We start from the raw sequence: 24,169 nt of genomic DNA, 5'->3' as shown, positions 1-24,169 counted from the left end.
CAATATAGTACTAATATATAATACTAATAATAGTATACAATATAATAATAATCCATTTTTTCCAATATTAGATCGATAGATAGATAGAAAGATAGACAGATAGACACAGAGCCCTTTAATTGTTTATTCTAGTGCACTAGATAGAGAGATACTCTTTCAGTTGATTGACAGACTCTGAGCCAATAGGAACAAATATAGGCTTCGGTGGGCGGGGCTTCTCCTGTACGGACATCCGTTGTTTAAAATGTCTCCTTAACAACCGAACTGGGAGTCAAACAGCAGAAGTTTTCGGTGGAGAAACGCCTCGTGAGTAACTCACATCTCGCTATATAATCACCTCTGTGTCTCTCTGCATTTGTTAACTATCGACAGCACAGTGTGAGGTGTCATTTTACGACGGGGCATTTAAATTTTGGGGGTAGAAAACATCCACCGGTAGCACCAGCTGTTTGCTATCAAGCAAGCTAAGCTAATTAGCTAGCGAGTACAAACTGGTCCTTTAGTTTCGGTTGATAACTTGAGCAAGCCTGGTGACGTTTTCCAAAAATCACATTATATGTCTACCGTCTAAAGAAAATTATTCGCCTTTGATGGCGTAAACTAAGATGACATAGTTGTTGTAGCTAGCTAGCAGTGGCTAAGTGATGGTAGCAACGTGAGCCGGGTCATGTTTCAGAGTGTTGTGAGCTGCAGATGTGAGTCCGTTTGCATTTAATAAACCTGCTAACAAGAAAGGTTTGCCCTTGTTGACATATTGAAAATGTCCTATTTTTTGCAGGAGTCGGAATGGCTGGGACTGGAGAGGGAAAGAAAGAGGAGGCCGACTACAAGAGACTGCACAGCTTCCCTCTCATCAGGGTAAGACAGACGCAGGACAGTCCCTCCGGGCACAGGACAAAAACACTCTGCAATGACAGCATCACAATCACATTTTGATCGAACACTTTGCTGTGTAGGCTGCACATTTTAGGCTGCTGGAGTCTGTAGTCGTGATGCATTAGCAGGCTGCAAAATAACTGCATGTACATTGTGTTTGGGTATGTGCCATCCAGTGTCTGTCAGCTTTACATAACAGTTAGGCTTTTTTGGAGATATAAGAAAACTTGCCCATGATACAAAGTGCTACGTTGTGTGCCAACTCAATTACCCTGACACTTACACATTCACAAGTAAATGCAATTATAACTGTGCTGTCACTTCAATCCATGAGATTGATCATGGTGAACAGTTTTAAAGATTGTGATCATAGACAGGCACATGACTCGTCACCTCCTCTTTATGTATGAAATCTTGGGAAACAAGAAGACACATACTGTATTTTGATTAACAAGATTCCACTTTAAAGGCAAGGTAAATTTATTTGCATAGCACATTTCATTCCCAAAAGCAACCCGAAGTGCTTTACAAATAAGTTAAGTCAAAGTTCATTGTAGTCGGATCACCCAAAAACCCTTTTAATGGGGGATAAAAGGTAGAAACATCAAGAAGAGTAACTGAGGAGGGATCCCTTTTCTAGGACAACAGACATGCAATAGATGCCGTGTGTATAGAACAGATCAACATAAAAAAATTACATTAATCCATATTACAAAAATGTCATCCAGTCTGGTATTCACATGTGTGTATAATACACAGGCAACAGATAAAACACAACATGCAAACAGAAAGACATGGAGATAAATCTCTGGCTGAAATCATTAGGTATTGTATACTCAAAGATAAGCAAATCATAACTGAATAATGTGACTGCAAAATAAATGTGACTGCAAACACGTTTGATATTTTATCTGCTATTGTGTCTGTAGTTTTGGTTACTCACAATAAACCAAAATTGGAAGTGCAGCTCTGTATATCACATTGTTAATAATAATCACACACCATTTTTATTTGACTTGTTGTGAAGGTTGCATGAAGCTCGGACCAAACTAGTTTGTACAGTGTATTGTCAGACCACGTCCAGAGTCAAAACTGGAAATAGTTGTTCCAGACATCCACAGGAAGGTGTGAGAAAAAGACATCCATCATAGGGAGAGGAGAAGTGATATCATTGTAATAATTTTTGTCTTTCCTGGTAGACATCCGTAGTGTTACTTGACCGTAAAAGTAACACAAGTAGATTTTCCAAGAATGAGAAAAGAGTCTATGTCTATGTGGTAAAATTGACACTTTTGAAAGTTAAATACATGATACAGATAAAGAGTTAAGGTGATCGACAGTTGATGACTACCTGTTTTCACAGCAGTCACACTTACGCTGTCTTGACACACATCATCATGTGGTGACGCGTCATTGTCCCCGCTTTACTTTTTGCCGGCATAATAATGCACCAGAAAAGCAACACTCACCCTCCTTGAATGAGTATTTCCAGCTTCATATTGTTATTGGGGCTGGGTATGTTAATGTAATATCTATATCGTAATACGAGACTACAAGTCAGGCCCTCGTCTGTGTTGCGTGCTACAGTTATAGAGTGACGCAACGCGGCCTCTGTGAGTTACACTTCACACTCATGATTGCAGCATAAAGAAATCTGTCCTGCTTTCACTCTGTTCTTCTAGACAAACGAATTCTTAAGTCAGAATGCTTCATTCGTGTTTGTCAGTAGCTCACTCACATTCTTGTATGCAAGAGAACAAACAGACTCAGACAGGAAAACACAGACCCTGAAGTAACTTTTGTTTTTGTCCTCAGCACACAGACATGCCAGAGGAAATGAGGGTTGAGACAATGGAGCTTTGTGTTACAGCCTGCGAAAAGTTTGCCACCAACAATGAGGTAAGTGTATGTTGTTTTTGTGGTAGCTTGGTCAGAAGATATTTGCCATGCTGCATTATAGTTACACAGGGTTTCATATTTTCCCCGAAGGATCAATGAACTGTTTTGGATTCGCATTCAGTAATAGTTTCACACTCACGTCTAGAGATGAAGATCGAAACCTGGCTCTATTGAGGATCCGGTTCTGCTTCCCTGAAAATCAGTAATGTTTGAGCTTATTATTGAGTCCAGCATCAAATTAAACCTAAATGCAGATTTTAATCCTTATCATCATCCACTCAGAGCAGCAGTGGTAAGCAAGTAAGTCCCTTCAGTTAAAAATAATAATCCAATGTTAAAATCTGTGTTGAAATCAGCATGATAGGAGCTAGTTAACTAAATAAACGATTTTGCATAAGGTTTGATTGCGGTGCGTTCAAGGTCGGCTCAGTAAAATTACTCTAGGCCAAAGGTAAAAAAAAAAAAATGTCACCATGATGTGTTCAAATCTAACCTCAAGAAAAAGAACATTTTGTGTTTGGTGAGACACTTGAATAACACAGTTGTTTGGGTGAAACTTGTGTATTTCCAGCAGTATAAAATGGATAGTAGAGATGAAATTACAACCTGTTTAACATCCTGTGGTCATCTGGTCATCTTTTAATACATAATAAGAACAGCTGATGCCAAGATTTTTCAAATGACATATTAAAATCAAAATATTAAAGATTAAAAAAAATTATGTTCCACTCAGCAGCAGCTGCTCAGTCAAATGGGACAGCTGGTAAAATTCGGTATACCAGTCCGGTCCACTGTTTGGCTTTATGTCAAACCAGCTTGAAAGTCTTCACACAGGCCCAATCCTACTCGTGTTTGTTTTGTTAAGAGTATACAATGTAATCAAGTTCATGTTCTTCATTTGCTGATGTTTTTTTGTTTTTTTGTTTTTGTTTCTTAGAGCGCGGCAAAAATGATCAAAGAGTCCATGGACAAGAAATTCGGCAGCTCGTGGCACGTGGTGATCGGCGAAGGCTTCGGCTTCGAGGTCACACACGAAGTGAAGAACCTGCTCTACATGTTCTTCGGAGGCAGCCTGGCCGTGTGTGTGTGGAAGTGTTCGTAGCACCCCCTCGCCGTCCCTCCTCCCCTCTGACGTGGTCACTGGGCTGGGAACCAACACCAGCTACCAGCCAAACGCTGGTCACATTTGTGTTGCGGCAGGTCAGTTTGTCCACACTACCAGCCACCGTGGCAGATAATAAACCGTCATGCGGAGATCTCGTCCAGTTTAAAAACGTAGTTGGCAGGGAAAACAGTTGAAAGGGAATCTTGAGTGCGGCAGTCACTTTGGCTGAAAGGCGTAAAAATAGCTTTCTGCCTTGTCTGTCACTTTTCGTTTTCTCTCTTTTTTTCTTTTTTAAAATTTCAACCCTCCATCCGTCTCTGAAGCTGTATCCATTGTTCTAAACATTTGTGAGCGTGCACGTGAAAATAAGTTTTACAAACAATACAGCCAGCCAGGGTCTCCAAAGTCCTTTCTCCTCATTCCTCTTCAGGGAGCGCGTGTGTGCGTGAGTGAGTTTATATGTTTGTGTGTGCTGGTCACACACTGTTTTTTGATATAACATTTCATCGTCACTTTCCTCAGCAGTTTATACAACAGACAAACTGTCCACACCATCGCTAACTTTCTCTATCTCTTCCTCTCCAACCGCACTAGTCTTTCAATAAACTTTGTAATATTTTTTATGTGTACATATTTTGATGCGACTTGAAGAACTTCTTTTTAAAGACCAGTTTCATCTTCTTACAACTTAAAGGCTCAGAATCTCTCCGAGCCGAACAACACTAAACCCGATCCACCTTTTCTCCCCGTAAAGGTGTTTGAAATAATCCCGAATTATATCACTCCGCCGGGTGATATTAGCAATGTGATTGTTTTCGTGTCGATGCCAGTTTTAATGATCCGACGCAATGGACCATTTTGTGTGAATTTGACCTGATTGTACAATAAACTCTGAAATGTGGTGAAATAGGAACTTTAACTGTCACTTTTTGTTTTTCACAGCATTTGTCAGCGGCTGAAGAGTTACCGACATTTATTACATTTCAGGCAAAACTTTTCCGATTAAATTCATCATGAGCAAGTTAAACTTTTATGACCACAACAGGAAAAATAAATCTGCAGAGGCAAGAGAGAGCAACTTAGACTGGGTGGAAAAGGTACGATTGGTCTTTTGCAGTCATACAGACATTTTCTATGGAGGACCACAAGTGTCACAAAAACTGTAATAAAGCATTCAGTAATTGATAACTTATTGTATTTTTCACAAAGGAATCAATAGTTTCATTTGTAAATTGACTAATATATAAATAAGAGAACTAAATTATTATTATAATAAGTATTTTATTATGTGATATTTTAATGGGTAATAAAAAGAAGAATTATAGAAAGAATTAGATTGAAAAGTATTATTAATCCACCAACAAAAAGTTCGATTTAAAAAGGGATTTACAAAAAATGACTTAAAACTGTCAAGTACATAATATTAAAAAAATCAATAAATTCACGAATAAATAATGGAATTTAAAAATCTATTTGAAATATAGCATAATGGAAAGAAAACTGCCCAATTAAAACCTGCAGTCATAATTTAATTTGTGAATTATTCTCTTTTCAAACTGTATTTTCAAATAGATTTGTAAATTCCAATATTTATTAATCAATTGATGTATTTTGTCAATGATGTACTTATGGACTGTTTTATGCTGTTTTTGTAAATCCCCTTTTAAATTGAGCTATTTATTTGTGGACTCATATGCCCTACCTAAATTTGTTTTATAATTCCTGTTTTTATTGCCCATTAAAATAGAAAATAATGAATTTCTTTGTATTTCAGTCTATTTATGTAAATATTAATTAAGATATTCACAAACAAATGTATTAATGGATGTTGTAATATTACAGTTGGCAAATATTTAATTAACTGCTTTATTACAATTTCTGTGACACTTGTGGTCCTCCATACTTACATTAGATTAGTGAGTGCACCAGCACTGCTGAGAGTCAAATGACACATTTCTCAGTAGGTTGCAATGTTATTAAAGAGAAAAACGTCATATGCCTCACACAGAGGAATAACATGCCAGCAGCTGCTTTAAAATAAGATGCAAACAGAGGGGGAGACTAACAAAGTGCTTCCGAAAAATACCTGACAAGAGTTTATTTTCCAAAAGATAAATGATGAAGTGTCAGGAACTTTGTATAGATTGCATGAGGCAGGTTTTCTGTGAGAAGGTAGTGTTTTAGAGGATGTCACTTCACAATTTAAATGTTATTTCCCTCTCAAGGCAATTGACACATTTTTGGGGAAAAGTTTCTCAAACTCCCAGTTCTTTTTAAATTTCTTTGTAGAGTTCCTTATTGAGACCAACAGGCACAATTACACTCAGCTAGTTCTGCTTGGTGGTTTCAGTGAGGGATGCTCCAGTTACTGCAGTACATTTTGAATGCATCAAAACAGCAGTGAAAAAAAATTGGAACAAGTGAAAAAATCCACCGTCACAATTTTCTACAAGGCCGTACAGGAGAGCAAATGGTAATCAGAATATTACAAATAACTTCTGGCACATTCAGCATTTCTCATGCATTTCGTGACATTTAAAGCCAGCCAATTAAATATTAGGTTCACGTACAGATTGTACAATAATTACAGGTAATAAACAGTAAGTAAGTTACTCATCAGTTTAAGGATGTCAGAGTTTTCAGTGGAAGATTACAAGGGATCCTGAGCAGGTTGGGTAAATGTGAAAAACATGTGAGACTCATCGGTGGACATAACAAACAAAATATGACCATGTTGAGTCGTTAACCCAACTTTATGCCCACATAACAGATAGCACACGCGCAGAAATGATATTTCAAGAGTGTGTTCCTAACAGAAGAGTTCACAGCTCAGTTCTCAGTATCGATACTGCAGACTTTTTGAAAGATGTGGCACTTGCAGAGACACATCTATTATGTGATGTAATGAAGTGTCCCTGTTGCACCACGACGGTGCACAGATTTCGACCCAACAATGATAGAAGGGAGGCCGCTATTATTGACAAAAGCAGAAAGTGTCAACTTTCATCTCAGTATTTGTGTACCCAAACACCATGACCTTAAATCAGGTCACACTGCACCCTGGCTTCACAAATACTCAAAAACTCCAAAAAACTACACAAAAACTCTTGTCAACTCTCTGTTCCCCCCCCTTTTTTTCCAAAACTATTAGTCTGTCACAAAACTCTTCCTGTGCAGAAATAGTGAGTGAAGGTCTTTGTCCGTCACATAAAGGTTAAGCAGCACATTGAGCAAGCCACATAAAAAGAGTAATTTTACATGGCAAGGCAAATTTATTTATTTAGCATAATTTATACCCAAAGGCAACCCAGAAAGCTTTACATGCATATATACTGCCCATTAGTTATACTGTATCTGTGAATCGTACATGTGCCTGTAGGTGTTTGATACATATAATAGGCAGCATGTCATTATGCTCTCTGTAATCCCTCTACAGAGTCTTTGTCTGGTTCAGATACCTGACACTGACTGAAAAGTGAGTTGGACCTCTTTTTTTATCCTCAAATCTTAAACTTTGGATCATAATCTTCCAGTTCTTAAAGGGATAGTTCACTCTAAAATCAAAAATGCATATTTTTCCTCTTACTTGTAGTGTTGTTTATCATTCTAGATTGTTGTGGTGTGAGTTGCAAATTGTTAAAATCAGTTGTAGCGATATCTTCCCTCTCTCCGATATACTGGAACTAGACGGCACTCGGCTAGTGATGCTCAAAGCCCCTAAAAACTACATTACTACTTTAGTATTTTAGTGTCTTTATTTTAGTGTACCCTGTTTTAGTGTCAGTGTCTGAAAAACGGCTAGAAGAGTTTGTCAGAGTAGCTTCTCACTGATTTTCATTACAAGTAATGTTTGATTGGAGAGCTTTCTCATAATGTTTTAAAGTTGAAGAGCGCTTATTCAGTTTCTCAATGTCACTACATAGTAAATAACTAAAATGGCCGCAAACACAAGGTCTGCAGTTGCTATCATCGTCCTTGTGATGCTGCCAGAGGCTTCAATGGATGTTTTGGCAAAAAAAGTCCCTCTCTACAACACAAATTCATAATTGATAACGAGAAACAGTCACGATTTTAGTAAAACTGGCTTACGACTTCTTTGGCATTTCTCTGTCCCGTAAACAGCTATGATGCAAATGGATTTGACAGGAATACAACAGGATTTGTGTGGATTTGTGCCGATGTAATACACTGATAACTTTCACCTGAATTCACCTGTTTGGCCTATTTTATGTGGAGGAGCTGGCACATTGCACAATTATTCTAACAACTCTCACATTAATCCGACAGGTCCTATGTCAGTAAACATGGCTCCACCCTGCGATGCATCTCATTCATTATTCACCTCAGACACTCTTTATATATCTCCTCCCTCTCCCTGTGTCTCCTCGATGTTGTTAAATATTCATACAAAGAGCCACAGAGTCACACTAAAGGCTCCGCTAGTTTGCTCAGTCTCAACACTGAAATGCTCTCCCCCGAGGCACAAAAGAAGGCTCATTATCCTGCAAGAGGCTCGCACCAGCTCTCTGTGAAGTTAGGGACACAGTACCACAAGAGGAACATTTTGAATGTCAGGCTCACATCTCCCTGTTCCCACACGGGCGAGCTGCATGTTACTGGTTTTTCCCACTGGTGTTGAGAGGTTATTGCGGTGGTGTTGCAGCGACTCAGTGATCATCTGTGAATCAAACACAGCAGCCAGGACTTGTTTTCATTGGATTTTCTCTACCCTTGTCAGCTTGCAAGACTTGAAAAGGAACAGGAACAAACACTGCACTTATTAGGAAGCTTTAAACACAACCCTGGAGTGCTATTATCTCACAAAGTGGTTAAGGAGAATGTGTTGGAAAACAGTTGTCTATTTACATACCTAGATAGATTTGGGTCAACATTAGCATTCATCTGGAATCATGTTTCTGCCCACCTGATGAGTTTAAGTCCAATCTTCTCCAATCTTTACTCACCTTGTTGCTTTCTTCTGCTTTTCATCAAATCCTGAGAGAAAAATGTCAGTTTCTTCTGCTGCTAAATGCTCGGCCATGTACACAAGCTTGTCCCTCACTGTGTCTGCCTTTGGGTGCTGAGCTGGGAGCGTAAAGTGGTTTCATCAGAGATTTTTGCAGCCTGCTGCAGCTCAAAATGGAGTTAATGAGATTGAACTAAGTGAACCAATAACACTGGGTTCCCATGGACATGAAAAACCTGGAGAAGTCATGGAATTTCAAACTGTGCGTTCCAATACCTATACTATCATACCATATAGTATGCCAAAAAAAGATCTAGAATGTCCCATAGACTGTATATAAAGATGGACAACGTGCCCCCACCTAATCCTGCTATACTGTTGTATCGTATCGTATCGTATCGTATCGTATCGTATCGTATCGTATCGTATCGCATCGTATCGTATCGTATCGTATCGTGTCGTATCGTGTCGTATCGTATCGTATGCTTAATTGAAGCTAAACTATGCCTGAACTATATATTATATTATATTAATATATAATATATTAATATATTAGCACCCACAGTTGATACTGCTGGCAGAGCGTTATTTTCAATTGAGGATTCAGAAGTCATGCCCTCTGTATTATTTTCTGTCAATTTTTGAACCAGAAATGCAGTTTATATTTTATTATTTAAAGTTAATTTCAAGTTAGTACCCATGATGAAGTCACGATGCCAGAACCCATATTTTTTTCAGACCCAGTGCCATTAAAATGGAGTATTTTCAGACTCTCCAAAATGGAAAAAAAATTGCATAATGAATAAATAAATTATTTTAATAATATATCTCACCAAAATTTAATCACTGGCAGAGTGGAAAGAGCTCCTAGAATCCTGCCTTTTTTACCGTCATGTAGGGAAACTCAGGGACACACAACTGTTTTCAAATGAATAATAATTCAAAAAATGTAAGAATGGAATAGTAAAAGATAACTCTGCTGGGGAGAAATAATGTGTCCCAGCAACAGGAAGTGAAAAAATATTTTATTATTGTGGAAATTCAGTTTATTAGTACTTTAGCTGCTGATGTTGAACTTCAAAGACACTTTTGTGCCACACACTGTGTCCTCATTCGAAGCATCTCTGTGTTGGAAAAAGCTCAGTGCTGTATCTTAGCAACCTCTGTACCGCCTGCAATGATAGGTGGAAGGTTGAGGCCCCCCTGTGTGTGTATTTGTGCGTGAGTGTGTGTGTGTGTGTGCATGTGTGGTTGAAAGAGGAGGTAAAAGCTAGGAGGCATCTGTTGGGGGTTGAAAATGTATGTGACTGACAACTCACAGAATTCAATCGCTGATGCTGTAAAAAGAGACTTGGTGATGGAGAGAAAGTGGGTTTTTGAGAGTTTAGAGATTGAAATTTCACAGATTGCAACATTCGCTCAAAGACAGAGAGTTGGAGAGGAGCGGCGCGAGCAGCCGATGGTTAGAGACTGAGAGCGACAGAGGACAGCAAAAGAGAGCTGGATAAATTTTTCATCTGAACATCACTCGTGGGCTTTTTTTTATTGAAACAGTCTAATATTAATATGAGTGTGTTTGTGTCCTTTTGCAAGCGTGTGCATGAGGCTGCTTTCATTTTGACCATCAATAGCTGTATTTCATTAGCTCACTTCCACCGAAATAAAGTAGAGGCCATAAGTTTGGGGAAAATGGAGGAGGGAGATGAACTGAAACGAGTGTAAAAAGGCAGAGAGAGATGAAAGATGAATGCCGTGTGGATGAAGCTTGAAACAGCTTGTTGATAATAAATCAGTGAGGAATAGAGACGAAGAGAGTGCATTAGACAAAAAGAAAGAAAAACAAAAGGCCCAGAGGGCTGATAGGTGAGCTGAAAAACAAATCAAAACATCAGAGGGAAAGACGTGGAGATGACAGTTGTGATGTTGTTTGCACCCTGTCTTCTGATTGATTTCTCTCATCACACTGCCAAAGGCTGAAGATATCCTTGACAACTTTTTGCCTCACCCCTAAAATTTGTCAACTAAAGTGAGAAGGTGGAGGGAAAAAAACAACAAATTATGTCTTACAAAATGGCTCAGAGGGTAACAAAATGTGTGCACTTTAACTCTAAATGGTGCTGACAGCCTTGAAAACATAAAAGAGTTCCACAAGCCACTGCGGCGAACAAGGATGCAGCCACAGTCAAAAAAGCAGGAGGACCAAAGAGTTCAAGCACACACTAATTTCAATTTGAAGTCACAGTTCCAGCATCAGCACAATGCAAAATGAATTACAGTGACAAATTTATGCAACAAGAAAAACTAACTGGATGGACTTTTTGATTTCATTCTTTATTCAATGCGTCCTTGGGTGTTTGAAAGGAACTTCAAATGCAGTTTTTTATCATTAGTATAACTACCGATTCCTTCTTTGTCGTGAAGTGTAGCTATGGCCTTGAGGGCAAACAGACAAAGGCAACAACTTAAAGAAGAAACCTGAATACAGATGTTTCCCTTCAGGGCACAAGGTTTGATGAGAGGCACAGCTACAGTTGTTAATTCCTCTTCCAACATACACCCAGTATATTTTTTCTATTTTTTTTATTAACCATCAAATTGAACAAATTGAAATTGCAAATATAAAATAGGCCTGCTGGAAATACATCAATTCAGGTGTCCTGGCAGCTAAAATTAACTAGAGCCCATATTTATTTTTGTTTGTGCTTTTTAATCAATAAACTCTGTAGATTAATAGTCACTCTTTTGAAGAGACTTACCCCTATAGATAATAAACACAGCACACAATAAAAAATATAATCTTCTGCCTTTGGTCTCCAATAGCTTTCAGTGCCACTGTGTTTTTTGAAATGTGCAATTTCTTTGCTCCGTTTGCATGTAGCTCATGTTGTAATCCGAAGCAGTCATGTTTAATGAGTGCTGGTGAATAATAAATGAACATGACCACCTGCATGAAGGCGGGAAAAATCTTGCACTAAATATGTCCAATGCCCTCGATTATACTGACAGAGATTAGTCATGTTTTAGGCAGGTGAGCTATTTCTTTGCACTGTACATCATACAGATACTCATGTGGGCATGACACATTTTGATTAAACTCGCTCACATCTTTCACGTGGATTTCTGTGCGTGAATGCACTCATATGCAACATACAGATACATGCACACATGAAGCCTTTAAAGAGCAGTACTTCACAGAAACGGTGCATCCTGTGGGACTCTCCATGAGGTCTGAGGTGCCTGAATCAAAGTCAAACACACACACACAGAATATGAAACAACCGTCTCACCCACAGCCTGGTTATGAAGTCTTACTCTGACGAAGCCTCTGACAGACTGCAGATAGTTTGCTGTTTATGGACTTGCAGTATATTTACACATATTTTCCAGTAACTACTGACTAATGCTTCCTCTCCGCCTCTCTATTTTTCTTTTGGTGGAGTTAGATCTACAGGAAACATTGCCTAAAAGCAAAAATATAAGGGACTTTTACCTGACCAACTGAAAAGTTTGAAATTTTTGAAGGGATGCTTCTAGTACGATGGAGGATTAGGGCCATATTAAAGAAAAATAAATGTTCAGATCGTTTATATATGTATATATATATATATATATAACAGTATTAGCTTTTAATGTGCATCAGATGGTTCGCAGCTCCATGTCAGCCATTAAAAAATGATAATGGACACATCGTCAGGCATTATCCCTTCCTACATAAACAGCTCATTCTGAGTATAAAAAAAAAAAACAGTTCTCAGTTTCAGTTGATTATACGCTAAAGAAAACACACTCATTATATTATATTATATTCCATTTCTTCTAATATATTCCCCTAAATCCTACACACTGGATCTTTATTAGTGTGAGTTGGTGAGTAAGTAAAGATGTGTGTTTTATCTCTACACTGTCATCAGAAGTACAACAAAAAGTGAATGACTCAGCTTAAGGACAGGAGTACAAAAGCGTTCATTGAAACAGAAGTTGATTCAGAAATTGTTGAATTAAAGGGCAGGAGTAAAACTTTTTTTTTTTCATGGTCACCACATTAACTTTTCACATCAACGAAATATCATTTTGTCCTTGTTTGCTCTTCATCACCCCCTTCACAAAATGTTTAAAAATTAAAACCATCAGTGTAGAGTACAGATCATGCTGTAATCTGCATCAAGTGCATGTTCAAGTTTTAATGCTTGTGGATTAAAGTCCTGACTGGACAGGTCCGGGCTATCATTTAAATAATGAGGTAGATTGCCATTTCTGTTTAGCATCAAATAATAATGAGCACTCTTATCCCCTCTCATAGACGCTGCATGTCACATTAACATCTTCACGTCTGTCAGATTGCGTTATATTGGCACTTTTTTTGAGCATCTCTGTACACTGCATATTCCTACTACTCTTAATACTGTGAACTTTTGCTCATATCCTAGATTATAACTTTTCACTTTCTTAACTAGCTCTTTTATTTTAAACAGTCATATTGCACATAATCTTAAATACATTTATTTATTTATAGTCTATATTTATGTATCTATTCTCCAAAGTAAACTTCTTGTGTGAAAACATGCTTAAGTTTAAAGGTCCAGTTTGTATTATTTAGGGGGGATATTCTGGCAGAAATGGGACATTAAATAATAACTATGTTTGCTTTTTTCCTTACTGCTAGATGCTACTACATCCCTACACACTGGACCTTTAAGTGTTTTTTCTTTTTTTTTCAAAGGTTACTTCAGGGGAATCTGTAGGGTTCAAATCTCAGGTCATCAGACAAACACTGACACGCAGGGACAAATAACAAATAAACTGGCAGATAAAGACTTTGAAAGAGAGAGCAAACACATTGATCCATGTCCGGATCACCTTAACCTGGCACCACTACCAACCTGCACATCGTAGCAGAAGTAGAGAAAAGTACAAACAACTGAATAAAGGCTGACTGCATACTGAATAAAGTCCTCTTTTATTCCACTGGGAAACAGCAAAAGCAGCGGCGGGTTGGCAGAACGCAATTCAAAAGGAAGGAAGCTGCAGTAAGTGGCCTTTTGTTTCCCTCCACATTTAAGAGGATTTGTGCAGTGACCTCAGTGAGGTCACATGAGAATGGGAGCAGGTAGGAGTAGACCAGAATTTTCTCTTTGATAATAATGTAAGAAGCTCCTTCAGTGCTTCTTTCAAGGCCATGTTCATCATTGGCTTTTGCTTGCTTGATGCTTACCGTTTCATATTGTGGCTTTTCTTCAATTTTCCAACCATGTTTTTGAAAATCTTTCACACCACATTTTCTTTCTCTCGTCTTCCCTTCATGTGGTTGTCTCTCCTGACCCTTCTCTCAGAAGGACGATGCGACGTATGCGCTGTCGCTCCAGGACAATCTGTCTGTCCTTGGCCTTCATCACCATTTTCCTCCACCTCCTCCTGGCGTTTGTCTCTCTGCCCATTTACTATCAGCCCTGCGACCCCCTGCTGCCACCCAGGACACACATCCTGAGAGACCTGGCACTCAATGGCTACACCTCTGTGGGGATCAGTGGTCCGGCTGAGTCACCAACCGATGCCCAACGAAAAGATTATTCCGATAAAGATGCCAATAAGGATGCCAAAGGTCATGTGCAAACACCTTCTGATGTGGGATTATCAGTCAAAGGAGCTAAATATGTCTCAATCGACGCGCCAGTCAATGTGGGTCGCTATGGCACCAACCGAGCTGAACCGGTGGAGTCTGGGCTCTCAAAACTGGAGGCGCTGTTTGACCATCCTCTTTACAATATGCCCAGCCCTCCCATCCCCGAGGACGACTGGCTGCTGAAAATGAAACCAAAGATCAAGGAGAGCGAGAAGAGCTCCCTGATGTGGTCAGTGATTTCTCTTTTGATATCGTCTCTCGTCATTGTCACAGTCAGATAATACTGTCCCAAAACCACTTCCCTTTACCAGACATACTTGCATTTGCTTTAATTTCTTTAAGCATCTTTCAGTCAATTCAATACAGCTTTATCCCCACAGGTGCTGTTTAGAAATCTAGTATGTACGTAGTATGTAATGCAACTAACTCTCCAAAACAATGTTTGCATTTACAATTTTGTAAACCAAGGATACATTGAAACTTTACATTTCAACACCACCTTGTTATGATAAGAAAAGCTCATGCTTGGGCTTAAAATATCTGCTTTTCATGGCACTATTCTGGCAGGAAACACAGCAATGTCTCAGTAAAAACACAACTGCTTTTTGGGCCACTTCAGCAGAAATCACAGTGACATTTCTGTAAAACTAAGCCGCTTTTTTTTGGCAGTATCCAGAAAACACACCTATGTCTTTGTAAAAAATTATTTAAAATTAAATTAATTAATTTAAATTATTTGTGGCACTATGTCCGCAGGAAATTCAGCAACATCTCAGTAAAAAACACTTGCCTTTTATGCCGCCATTTCAGCAGAAAACACAGTGATATCTCAGTAAAAACTCAAGTGCATTTCAAGGCACTATGTCATTGGTAAAGGTTATACCTCTGCCAAAACAACTGCTTTTTTGGCACTATGCTCAGTGGAATATCAGCAACAGGGCACTACATACCCACCCAACATACCAACATTTGTTGGCAGCTAGAAAAACATTGACAGGCCGCTAACATTCAGTTTTGTTGGCTCGATGGGCGTAATTGGTGGTTTTCAGCATTCTAGAAATTGGTTGTTTGTTCAGAAGTGTTCAAAATACTGTTAGCATATTTAATCAGCATATTTAATGGCCATATTTATTGCTATATGGCGACAGAGGAGGTCAGCTGACATAACGTTAAGGAGTGAGAAAGTTCACAGGACTTTGACCCTGAAGAAGGGGTTTGTGTCCTGTGTGAAACCAGAAGGTAACATTAACACATTTTAACTATATGACCTACGTATATCATGTAACATACACCACTCATAAGTTTTGTGCAAATCTGTCATGGAAACCCGCTTACTCAATCTCTCTCCCCTCTTCCTCTGTCTAGGGTGAGTGGCAGTCAGGAAGGCTACGAGAACGTGCAGTGGAACAGCAGCAGCACCAGCCACCCTCCTTGGCTACGCTTCCACCTGGGCATCTCACGCTGGCAACTATACCCCCATCCTGACCCCAACATGGAGTCGCTGACCCAGCAGCTCGCCACGCACCGCATCGTCAGTGCAGGTGTGACACAAAACTTTGGAGCTGTGTTTGCAGCTGGGTCATATATGCCTGTGTGCTGTTTCCTTTTTGTATTTAACGGTGCTACTTCACCACAGTATGTTCAGAGCAGAGCACACACACCAAGAGCACACGGATCAGACATGCAAATATGTTGTTTGAGTAGAGGACAAGGAGGAGGACCTCTTGAAAATATAAGTGTATGAAAGAGCTTTGTAGGTTGGCAGAAGGCACTAAAACAACATGGTCTCTTAAAAATATCTACTAATATTATCTGAGCTAATTTTACCCTCAGACCCAAACCTGTTATGGTAAAGGTGGGAGGGCTTCATGGAGAGAGAGGGGGGCTTGAAGGGGAGGGTTGTTGTGATTGTGTGACAGCTGAGGTTTAGGGTCAGACTTTCAAATGTAGATTCACTTTGAAGCTCTCCTGAAATGAAAGCTGCAGTGAAGCTTTGAAGGGCCTTAGAGGCTCAGCAGACGATGGATTGGGAATATATGAACCACCGGCCTTATAGCACACATTTCGGTGTCAATCAATCATGCATGTTCCTCCACACAAACTTTTTCACTCTGAGTTTGGTGCCTCCCAGTGTGTTTGTGTTGGTTTAGTTAAACTTGTGAGGATTGACAGTGGAGAGTCTGCTGTTACTGTGAAGACATTTTGGTTTGGGAGGACTCTGCCTGGTGAAAGGTGACAATTTAAAGTTTAGTGGTTAAAATTTTGAGCTTAGGTTAGAACATTTTTAATTTGTCTTCTCTAAATGACACTATGTGATTATTTTTCTGGAGCAGTTCACCCCAAAATCAAAAATACATATATTTCTATGGAAGTAAATCTGTCCCATCTGATCTGATTCATGCATTGAAATTACTCTTTCCCTCTCGTCTTAATGTTACCAACTGCAGCTTAAATAGACTCACTGAAGCACTATGGCTCGTGTTTGTTGACATAGCTGTAACATGAGCTGCAACCATAAGCTGACAGCCTTTGGCATTGGCACCACGTGACCAGCAGAGCATAACTTGATTGGCTTGATGTTTGTTTGACATGATCTAGAATCAGCTGCTTTTCCTTGGGTTTCTGGATGTGTACTCTGAATTTTATACCTGTTATTTTGGCCTCTGAATTTGGCCTTTTGAATTTGAATTATTTTAAACTATTTTTTTTATTAATTTGTGAACATTGAAAAATAAATATATATAAAATTAAAACATATTCTATATTTATAAGGTTAGATAATATTTAAATAACAATACTAATATAAATGGGTTGTTGAAAATTTGAGAAATTGAATTCGGAGGCAAAAACAATCATACATAATTTCAATGCATTAATAATAAGTGCTAGAAATCCTTTAGCTTTTGAATTTTAAAATCAGATGGAACGGATTTACTTTGATATATTTAACTTTACTTGTAGAATTATTTATTAATCTAGATTGCTTTGGAGTGAGTTGCAGAGTGTTGGAGATAACAGCCAAAGAGATGTTTGCCTCAAAAGCAATGTCTCTTTCCAGATATCAAGTTCCATAATACTGGAGAGAAGGCAGACATCTCTAAGGCCAATATGTCCAACACTCTGACACAAAAACAGTCTAGACTGATGAACAACACTAAAGTTAAGAGGAAAATATGTATTTTTGATCATGGGGTTGAGCTGTCCCTTTAATGTTTAAACAGTGTAAGAGTAACAAGTAGACAGGTGGCAGGTGGCTCAGTAATGTCAGAGAGCAATGGCTAGCTTTTTAAATAAATTATTTTGGTATTATTCAGTTTAATAGAATAGAAAAACCTGAAGTGAATTAAACTGACCAAGGATGCTTTCTTGTTTGTGAATTCAACCCTTTATTTGTAGTGGAGGAAGAATGTGTTATTTCGCATTTCAAAAGAGACATAGCCTTGCTTTGAACAACCTGCGGCATTAATATCTGCAAGGATGGATTTTCATTACCTTATTGAAGATGGCAAGTGGTGAAATCTTTATTAAACCTTGACAAACTATACATAATTTGAAAGTACAAGGCTTTATATTCTTTCTGTGTAAATAATTGTAAGACAGATTTTACATACAAATCAGTGGACATGAAAAGTTCAGGTAATTTATTTTACAATATTTATGCCTTCGGTTCACTGTCACTTATAGTAATTCCTGTGGTGGACAAAGTACACAACTCTATTACTTGAGTATCCTGATCAAATATTACTCCAATACAAGTGAAAGTTACTAAATCAAATTATTACTTAAGTGAATATACTTGAGTACATGCTTTACCTGTTGAATGATAAGCTTGTTGAATAAGTTGCAAAGCTGATAGAAATGCCCATAAACACAAACTGACAAAAAAGTCACCATTCTCATTAATTTTCTGTTTCTACTGACTGCTTGCAACAAACAAAAGTCTTCTCATCCTCAGGTCGATGCCTGGTCTGGCAAACAATAAAAATTGAGCGTAGTTTTAATTCAGACAGGCCACTGCCCTCATCACTTGCGCTGCCTTGTGTAAGCTGCTCTAGCATGCCTGCTCTTCGCTGTTCCCTCTGCGTGCTGCTTTTGCACCCTCGTCCTCCTGGCACTCCTCCTCTGTGCCGTTCTGACGTGATCATTGTCGTTGTTGTCATTGATGCCTGCTCTGGGGTTTTTTTGTTTTTGTTTTGCTGCTGTGCTACCTGCCTCAGGCTTTCCTCGTAAGCATGTGGAAGGGCAGGGGGACCCCAGAACAGAGCCATACCGCCAAATATCAATAACTGTTTTTCTTGACTAAGTGGTCCTGACTGAATTGCTGTAGATGCAGCTTGTGGAAAAAATACTAAATAATATAAAATAATAAATAATTAAATAAATAAACAACCTACTTCAGCATCCTAGTTGCACACCTGTAGCTTTAAAACTGTTCAGCAGCAGCTCAGATAGAAAAATCTTACTTAAAATGACAATCAAAAGTAATTTTCAGACAAAGTAAAATTCTGTTGTCAGTGCAAGCAATTTGTCATGGACTAAGTATTAGAGATAAGAAAAAAATAAAAACCCGAGGGCCTTCATAGAAATGCAAATTAGTGCTAGTCGAGGTAATAACTTTTCCTAAAAAATACAAGTAAAACACAAGTAAAATGCACATACTCAGAAACGGTACTTCAGCACCGGACTTAAGAAAATTAATTTTGTTACTGCTCACCACTGATTAATTCTCAGTTTTTGTATAATTATATAGTCAAGGTTGGGCTACATTCATGAGGATGAATACAATGTCCGACCAAGAAGCCACGTGTGTCTGTGTGTGTGTCAGAGAGATGACACGGTGCTGTGTGTCCACAAACTGATTGAACTGTGTTCTATTATGATGATGACGCACGTATTTTCTCTGTTACATTTTGCTTTTGTGTGTCTATCTGCGTGTGTTAGCACCCTGTTAATGGACAATGTGTTCTGTCACAGCATGGTGTATGTGTGTGTTGTATGTGCATGTGTTCACTTTGTGGTTTGTTGCTATGGAAACATTCTCTGTGCTGTTTTTCAGTGCAGAAGTCTGGAGGGACGCAACTGAAGCTGGTGATGTCATTTCCCAACTATGGACAAGCCATGTTCAAACCCATGAAGTAAGTCACACGTGGCAAACCCAACACACTGCTCATGCTACAGGGAATGTATATAAAATTATATGAAGTCCTTTAAGTTGCCCTGAATTTTCGGCTAAAAATGATATGTTTTATAATAAATAGAAACTTCTACATCTCATGAATGCCCAGCTAACAATTTGTGGTTCTAAAAATATTTTTGCGAATGGTGTAACACAACCAGTGCAATGTTTTAGTAAAATTCAGCACGTTTACTTTTAATTTCCAGAACCTTCTTCTTAAAATTAGGGTAACATTCTCTGAACATCACAGCCTGGGATATGTCAGTGATCTGCAGCAGCATTGTAACAGTGCACCTTGTGGAAATAGCATGTATTTTTTCCATATGCCAAATATGGTAAAAATGACGTCATCATGTGGAAAATAGTAACAAAGTAACAAAATGCATGTTTTTATGCTTTGGTGGCTGTGGGATGAAAAACTGCAGTGTGAATGGGTTTCAATGGCGCATTTTTTTTGCACTTAACAGTTAGAATGTAACAATTTTTTGTTCAGTGTATTTTAGCTTTATTGTAGGAGCTGAGCTGGAAATTACAAAATTAAACAAAAATACACAATCTTGCCAAAATGTATGCCGTATGCATGAACAGAGCTATTATTGAATGTATTATGCGCTGTAGTTTGACTTTGCCGCTCCCTTGCAGGCAGGAGAGAGATGAAGAAACCAACTACGACCTGTATTACTTCTCAGATTTCGAGAGACACAATGCAGAAATTGCAGCTTTTCACCTGGACAGGTATGAAGGCCATTTTTTGCCTGTAAACTACAACACAGTGAATAAAGTGGCCACACTGAATGCATGTTATACAACACCGAGTTGCATTTTCTCCTCTGATCCAGTTTTCTCTTTCTCTCTATCTCTCACCCACTTTGTCCTCATCTCACTCTCTCTGCTGCTCTCCCTGCAGGATTTTGGGTTACAGGAGAGTCCCACCAGTGGTTGGGAGGCTGGTCGATGTCGTCAAGGAGATCAAAGATGTCACCACAGACCGCAAGCTGGCCCGAACCTTTTTCTCCTCCCCTGGTAGCTTTCACACAGTCCTCCATTATTCATTCACGCTGCTTAAAATGCCCTTGTATGTCAACTGATTATGATTCTCTTTGAATATTTTTTCCTTTCTTCTAAATTCTCTCTGGTCACAACCACCCACAATCTCTTATATCCCAATATTTCTTTTGTTATTTTCTGCTTCTGTCTCTCTCTCTGTGCACCTCTGGCTCCTCCTAGTGGGTAGTGTGTGTTTCTACGGTCAGTGCACCTACTACTGTTCGACAGAGCACGCTGTGTGTGGCCGCCCCAGAGACCTCGAGGCCTCCTTGGCTGTCATGCTGCCCGATCTCTCCCTGGCGGTCCGCAGGAGCTGGAGATCCCCCTGGAGACGCTCCTACAGCCGCAGCAAGCTGGCAAAGTCAGTGGGTGTAGGGTCTTTACTCATAGAGGAGTGAGTGTGCTGGATGATATTAAGTGATTCAACAAAGCAGCTTAGCACGCTCCCGAAACTTAAATCCCCTGTATGAGACCAAAATATAAAAAAGGCTCCTAAATGTGGTTTTTTTTTTCAATTTTTTTTAAAATCAACCTAATGCGAATGCTTTTTTAAAAAATCTTTTTTTTTTTTTTAAATTTGATTTAATTTAAGTAATCTTTTAATAAAATATTTGGCAGTTTAATCGTTATTAATTAAAGGAACAGAGTTTAAAATTTAGGGAGATTTAGTGGCATCTGGTGGTTTGGACTGCAGATTGCGACCAGCTGAAACTTCTTCCCAGTAGAATTCCCTCAGTGTTTATTCCTCAGGAGGTTTTTACCAAGAGCCGAATTATCTGCAGAGGTCTCTTCCTCTCCAAAACAATTGGACCAGGTAATTAACCCTTTAACACCTGGAATTACATCAGTTTTCTTGTGCTTGCGCCGTGATGCCTTCTACTAGTATTTAAACCTCTGAAACCTTTAAAAATTGGTTTGATTTCTTTAATGGCACAAGAAAAGAAGCAACTTTGCAAGAAATGTCATGCAAACTGCAAAAAAAAAAAAAAAAAAAAAAGACAGAAAAGCAAAAGGTGACTTTTAATGGATTGATAGATAGGATCAAAAAACAAGGGGGAAATGTCTAGAAAATTAAATTCAGAATTCTCTTTTAAAATTCATTAATTCTATTATTTCTTTTAAGATCATTTTGTTTCGTTGCAAAAACTACACGGTTGCAGACAGTTACGCAATGACTTTTGACAACCTTACCAATACAGTCAAATTTTAAAAAGCATCCATACTTTTTGTAAATTTAATCTATTATTCATCGTTTTTAAAATGGCATTATGCTCGTCGAAGGGAGCATTATGACATGTTTAGGACTCAGAACAAAATGACTTGGTCTTACCTCGGCTACTAGCGTCTGTACTGCATGTGTAGGTCCGATTTTGCAGAAAAATTTCTAGATTGCTTTTTGGTACAACACAAGAGGACTGATTTGTGTTCAGCACTAACAAAACAAAAGGTGTTTTTCTATTGTTTTCAGCAAAATTAAACTAAAAACACTTATTTAAGAGGCAAAGTCCTTGTTTATGCAATAAAGCAATTAAGATAATAGGAATGCAGATTTAATTTTGAAAAAACATCATGTTCAAAAGTAATGAGAGACTGAGGCTGCCAGGCATATTAACCACAGGTGTTTTTGTCGAAGGTAATTATGCCAAAGAGTGAACGATGTCTGTTTGTTTCAGGTGGGAGACAGAACCAGACTACTGTTCAACGGTGAAAAAGACGCCACCATACAACAAAGGCACCAGACTGGTGGACTTCATGGATTTGGTCATACTGGACTTCTTGATGAGTAGGTTTATACTTTGAAAATTGTATTTATGAATTCAGAATGAAAATATAAAGTTGATGAAGAGGTTGATGGGGTTGCTGTAGGTCAGCTGGGCACACAGCAGAAGAGAGAGGTGCAGGTTTCTGACTCAAACCTTTGTGATGCCAGGCTAGCATCAGCCTTAAACAATAACGTGTGATTGGTCGACGGTTCACCGTGTCGTTGGAGCGCCGAAAAAAGTTGAGGCCAGCTCAATTTTAATCTGTAGTGTGTCACGCCTGTCAGCAGTGACGAGTGTCTGCTGTCAGTGTCGTCTCATGTCACCTGCTTCCGCTGAAAATGACTTGTAGTCTGTTGCTGTGTCGCCCCTAGTGTGAACACAGCATAAGACAACATAAAATTAAAATTAAAGACATTATATATATATGTATGTATAGATTAAATACATATATCTGTTTTAAACTTTTTTTTATTTTCGGGATAACTGCATGATAAACACTTGAACACAAGCTATATTCACATAGCCCTCAAGCTCTCTCTCTCTCTGTATTTGTAGGAAATAATCTGCTCAAAAATATACCCAAATCATTTGTTTTACACAAACTTTATGAAATATTGCAATCACTGTGGGTTAACAGTACAGTTTATCATATGTTCTGCACTGTTATTGGTATGCATTTAATATAATATAAACTACATAAAATAGTGTATGTCAGTTTACTCAATTAAAGAACAGAAGGTTTGGAAATAACACCAGGTGCAATTAATAACAATAATTATGGCTGCATTCAGTTTGGGTTTTGCAAATCAAGGGTTATGCTTTTGGCATAAGTAGCTAAAAAGCTGATATATATTAAATGTAAGTTGTATGTGCTCTTTTAATAACCACCCAAACATCCTCTGTTGCTGAGGAAGGTCAAAGGCTTCTTAAACCAGTCCTACTCTTTAATCTCTGCACAGGCAGCAGATGCATGAGAGATTTAATATCGGAATTCTTGAACTGATTTTGCTGTGATTTCTTGTTGATGTTTTCTGTATTCTTGACGACCTTTATCGGGTTAAAAAAGCCTTGAAATTAAAGGTTATAAACAGGTTAAAGCTGTTTAAACACACTTGACCTTCACCAGCAGCTGAACAGCCCAGCTGAAGTTACTGTGCGTTACCGTGGCAACCAGCCGTCTCCGTGGTTGCGCAGAAAACTTCCTTCACAGCCAGGTAAGAAAGTCAAACTTTCTTTCTTTTGTTGTTAGCTGCTTGTTTAGTTATTTTAAATTTCGTTTTTTAGCTGTAAAACTGTCTGCAGTGCGTTCTTATATCTTTGGTACCTAAACTTGAGCTGTAAAAACAGTGTTGAAGCGCGGTAAGTGTAAGTTAACGTCTTTGGTTTACTAGTTACGGAGTTAACTAGCTGTTAAAATGAGGTTAGCATAACTATCACGTTAAAGAGAGTGTTTCATAATAAAAGGTATTTCCGTCGCAGTTATTTACATGAGTGCTTAATAACTTTTGATAGGATTTAACGTTTATATGTGCTTAACGTTATATGTCTTTAAGACCCGTCATCATTTTTTTTACCTTCAGGTTGCACATTTTATTGCATTTTTTGCTGATTTTTAGTCAATTATTCTAGTTTTAGGCTACACATTTTAACCCCTGAAACCTGAGCAAATTGGCTTGAGTTTAAGCAAAAATTGGCTTGAAATTTGTTTAAAATGAGA

The 24,169-nt window shown here is 38.5% G+C and overlaps 2 protein-coding genes across 2 annotated transcripts in view; both read left to right on the top strand.

Moving 5' to 3' along the window:
- The first annotated feature begins 240 nt into the window (after window positions 1-240).
- On the top strand, window positions 241-4,793 carry LOC121942418 (dynein axonemal light chain 4). Its single transcript, XM_042485619.1, has 4 exons — window positions 241-306; window positions 779-858; window positions 2,692-2,775; window positions 3,713-4,793. Exons 2-4 carry the CDS (start codon window positions 787-789, stop codon window positions 3,875-3,877), a joined length of 321 nt encoding a protein of 106 aa, XP_042341553.1. The 5' UTR covers window positions 241-306; window positions 779-786; the 3' UTR covers window positions 3,878-4,793.
- Window positions 4,794-13,914: 9,121 nt separating this feature from the next.
- The window catches only part of LOC121942613 (extracellular serine/threonine protein kinase FAM20C-like), a 38,789-nt gene continuing 28,534 nt past the window's right edge, over window positions 13,915-24,169 (top strand). Inside the window, exons 1-8 of the mRNA XM_042485866.1 lie at window positions 13,915-14,466; window positions 14,554-14,695; window positions 15,832-16,007; window positions 19,523-19,601; window positions 20,285-20,377; window positions 20,550-20,665; window positions 20,870-21,050; window positions 22,363-22,472. Coding sequence (XP_042341800.1) covers window positions 14,184-14,466; window positions 14,554-14,695; window positions 15,832-16,007; window positions 19,523-19,601; window positions 20,285-20,377; window positions 20,550-20,665; window positions 20,870-21,050; window positions 22,363-22,472 — 1,180 coding nt within the window. The 5' untranslated portion in view covers window positions 13,915-14,183. The remainder of the gene's footprint in view (window positions 14,467-14,553; window positions 14,696-15,831; window positions 16,008-19,522; window positions 19,602-20,284; window positions 20,378-20,549; window positions 20,666-20,869; window positions 21,051-22,362; window positions 22,473-24,169) is intronic.

Source organism: Plectropomus leopardus, chromosome 4 (genome assembly GCF_008729295.1).
Source record: "Plectropomus leopardus isolate mb chromosome 4, YSFRI_Pleo_2.0, whole genome shotgun sequence".
Classification (NCBI taxonomy): Eukaryota; Metazoa; Chordata; class Actinopteri; order Perciformes; family Serranidae; genus Plectropomus; species Plectropomus leopardus.
Note: the sequence above shows the minus strand (reverse complement) of the source record. Positions and strands in the feature narration are given on the sequence as shown.

What these genes read in the sequence shown, in the direction of transcription:
- LOC121942418 (XM_042485619.1), top strand. Translation starts at nt 787, where the DNA reads ATGGCTGGGACTGGAGAGGGAAAGAAAGAGGAGGCCGACTACAAGAGA. An exon ending in ACAGCTTCCCTCTCATCAGG is followed by an intron (nt 859 to 2,691) that starts GTAAGACAGACG and finishes TTTTGTCCTCAG; the next exon opens with CACACAGACATGCCAGAGGA. An exon ending in AGTTTGCCACCAACAATGAG is followed by an intron (nt 2,776 to 3,712) that starts GTAAGTGTATGT and finishes TTTGTTTCTTAG; the next exon opens with AGCGCGGCAAAAATGATCAA.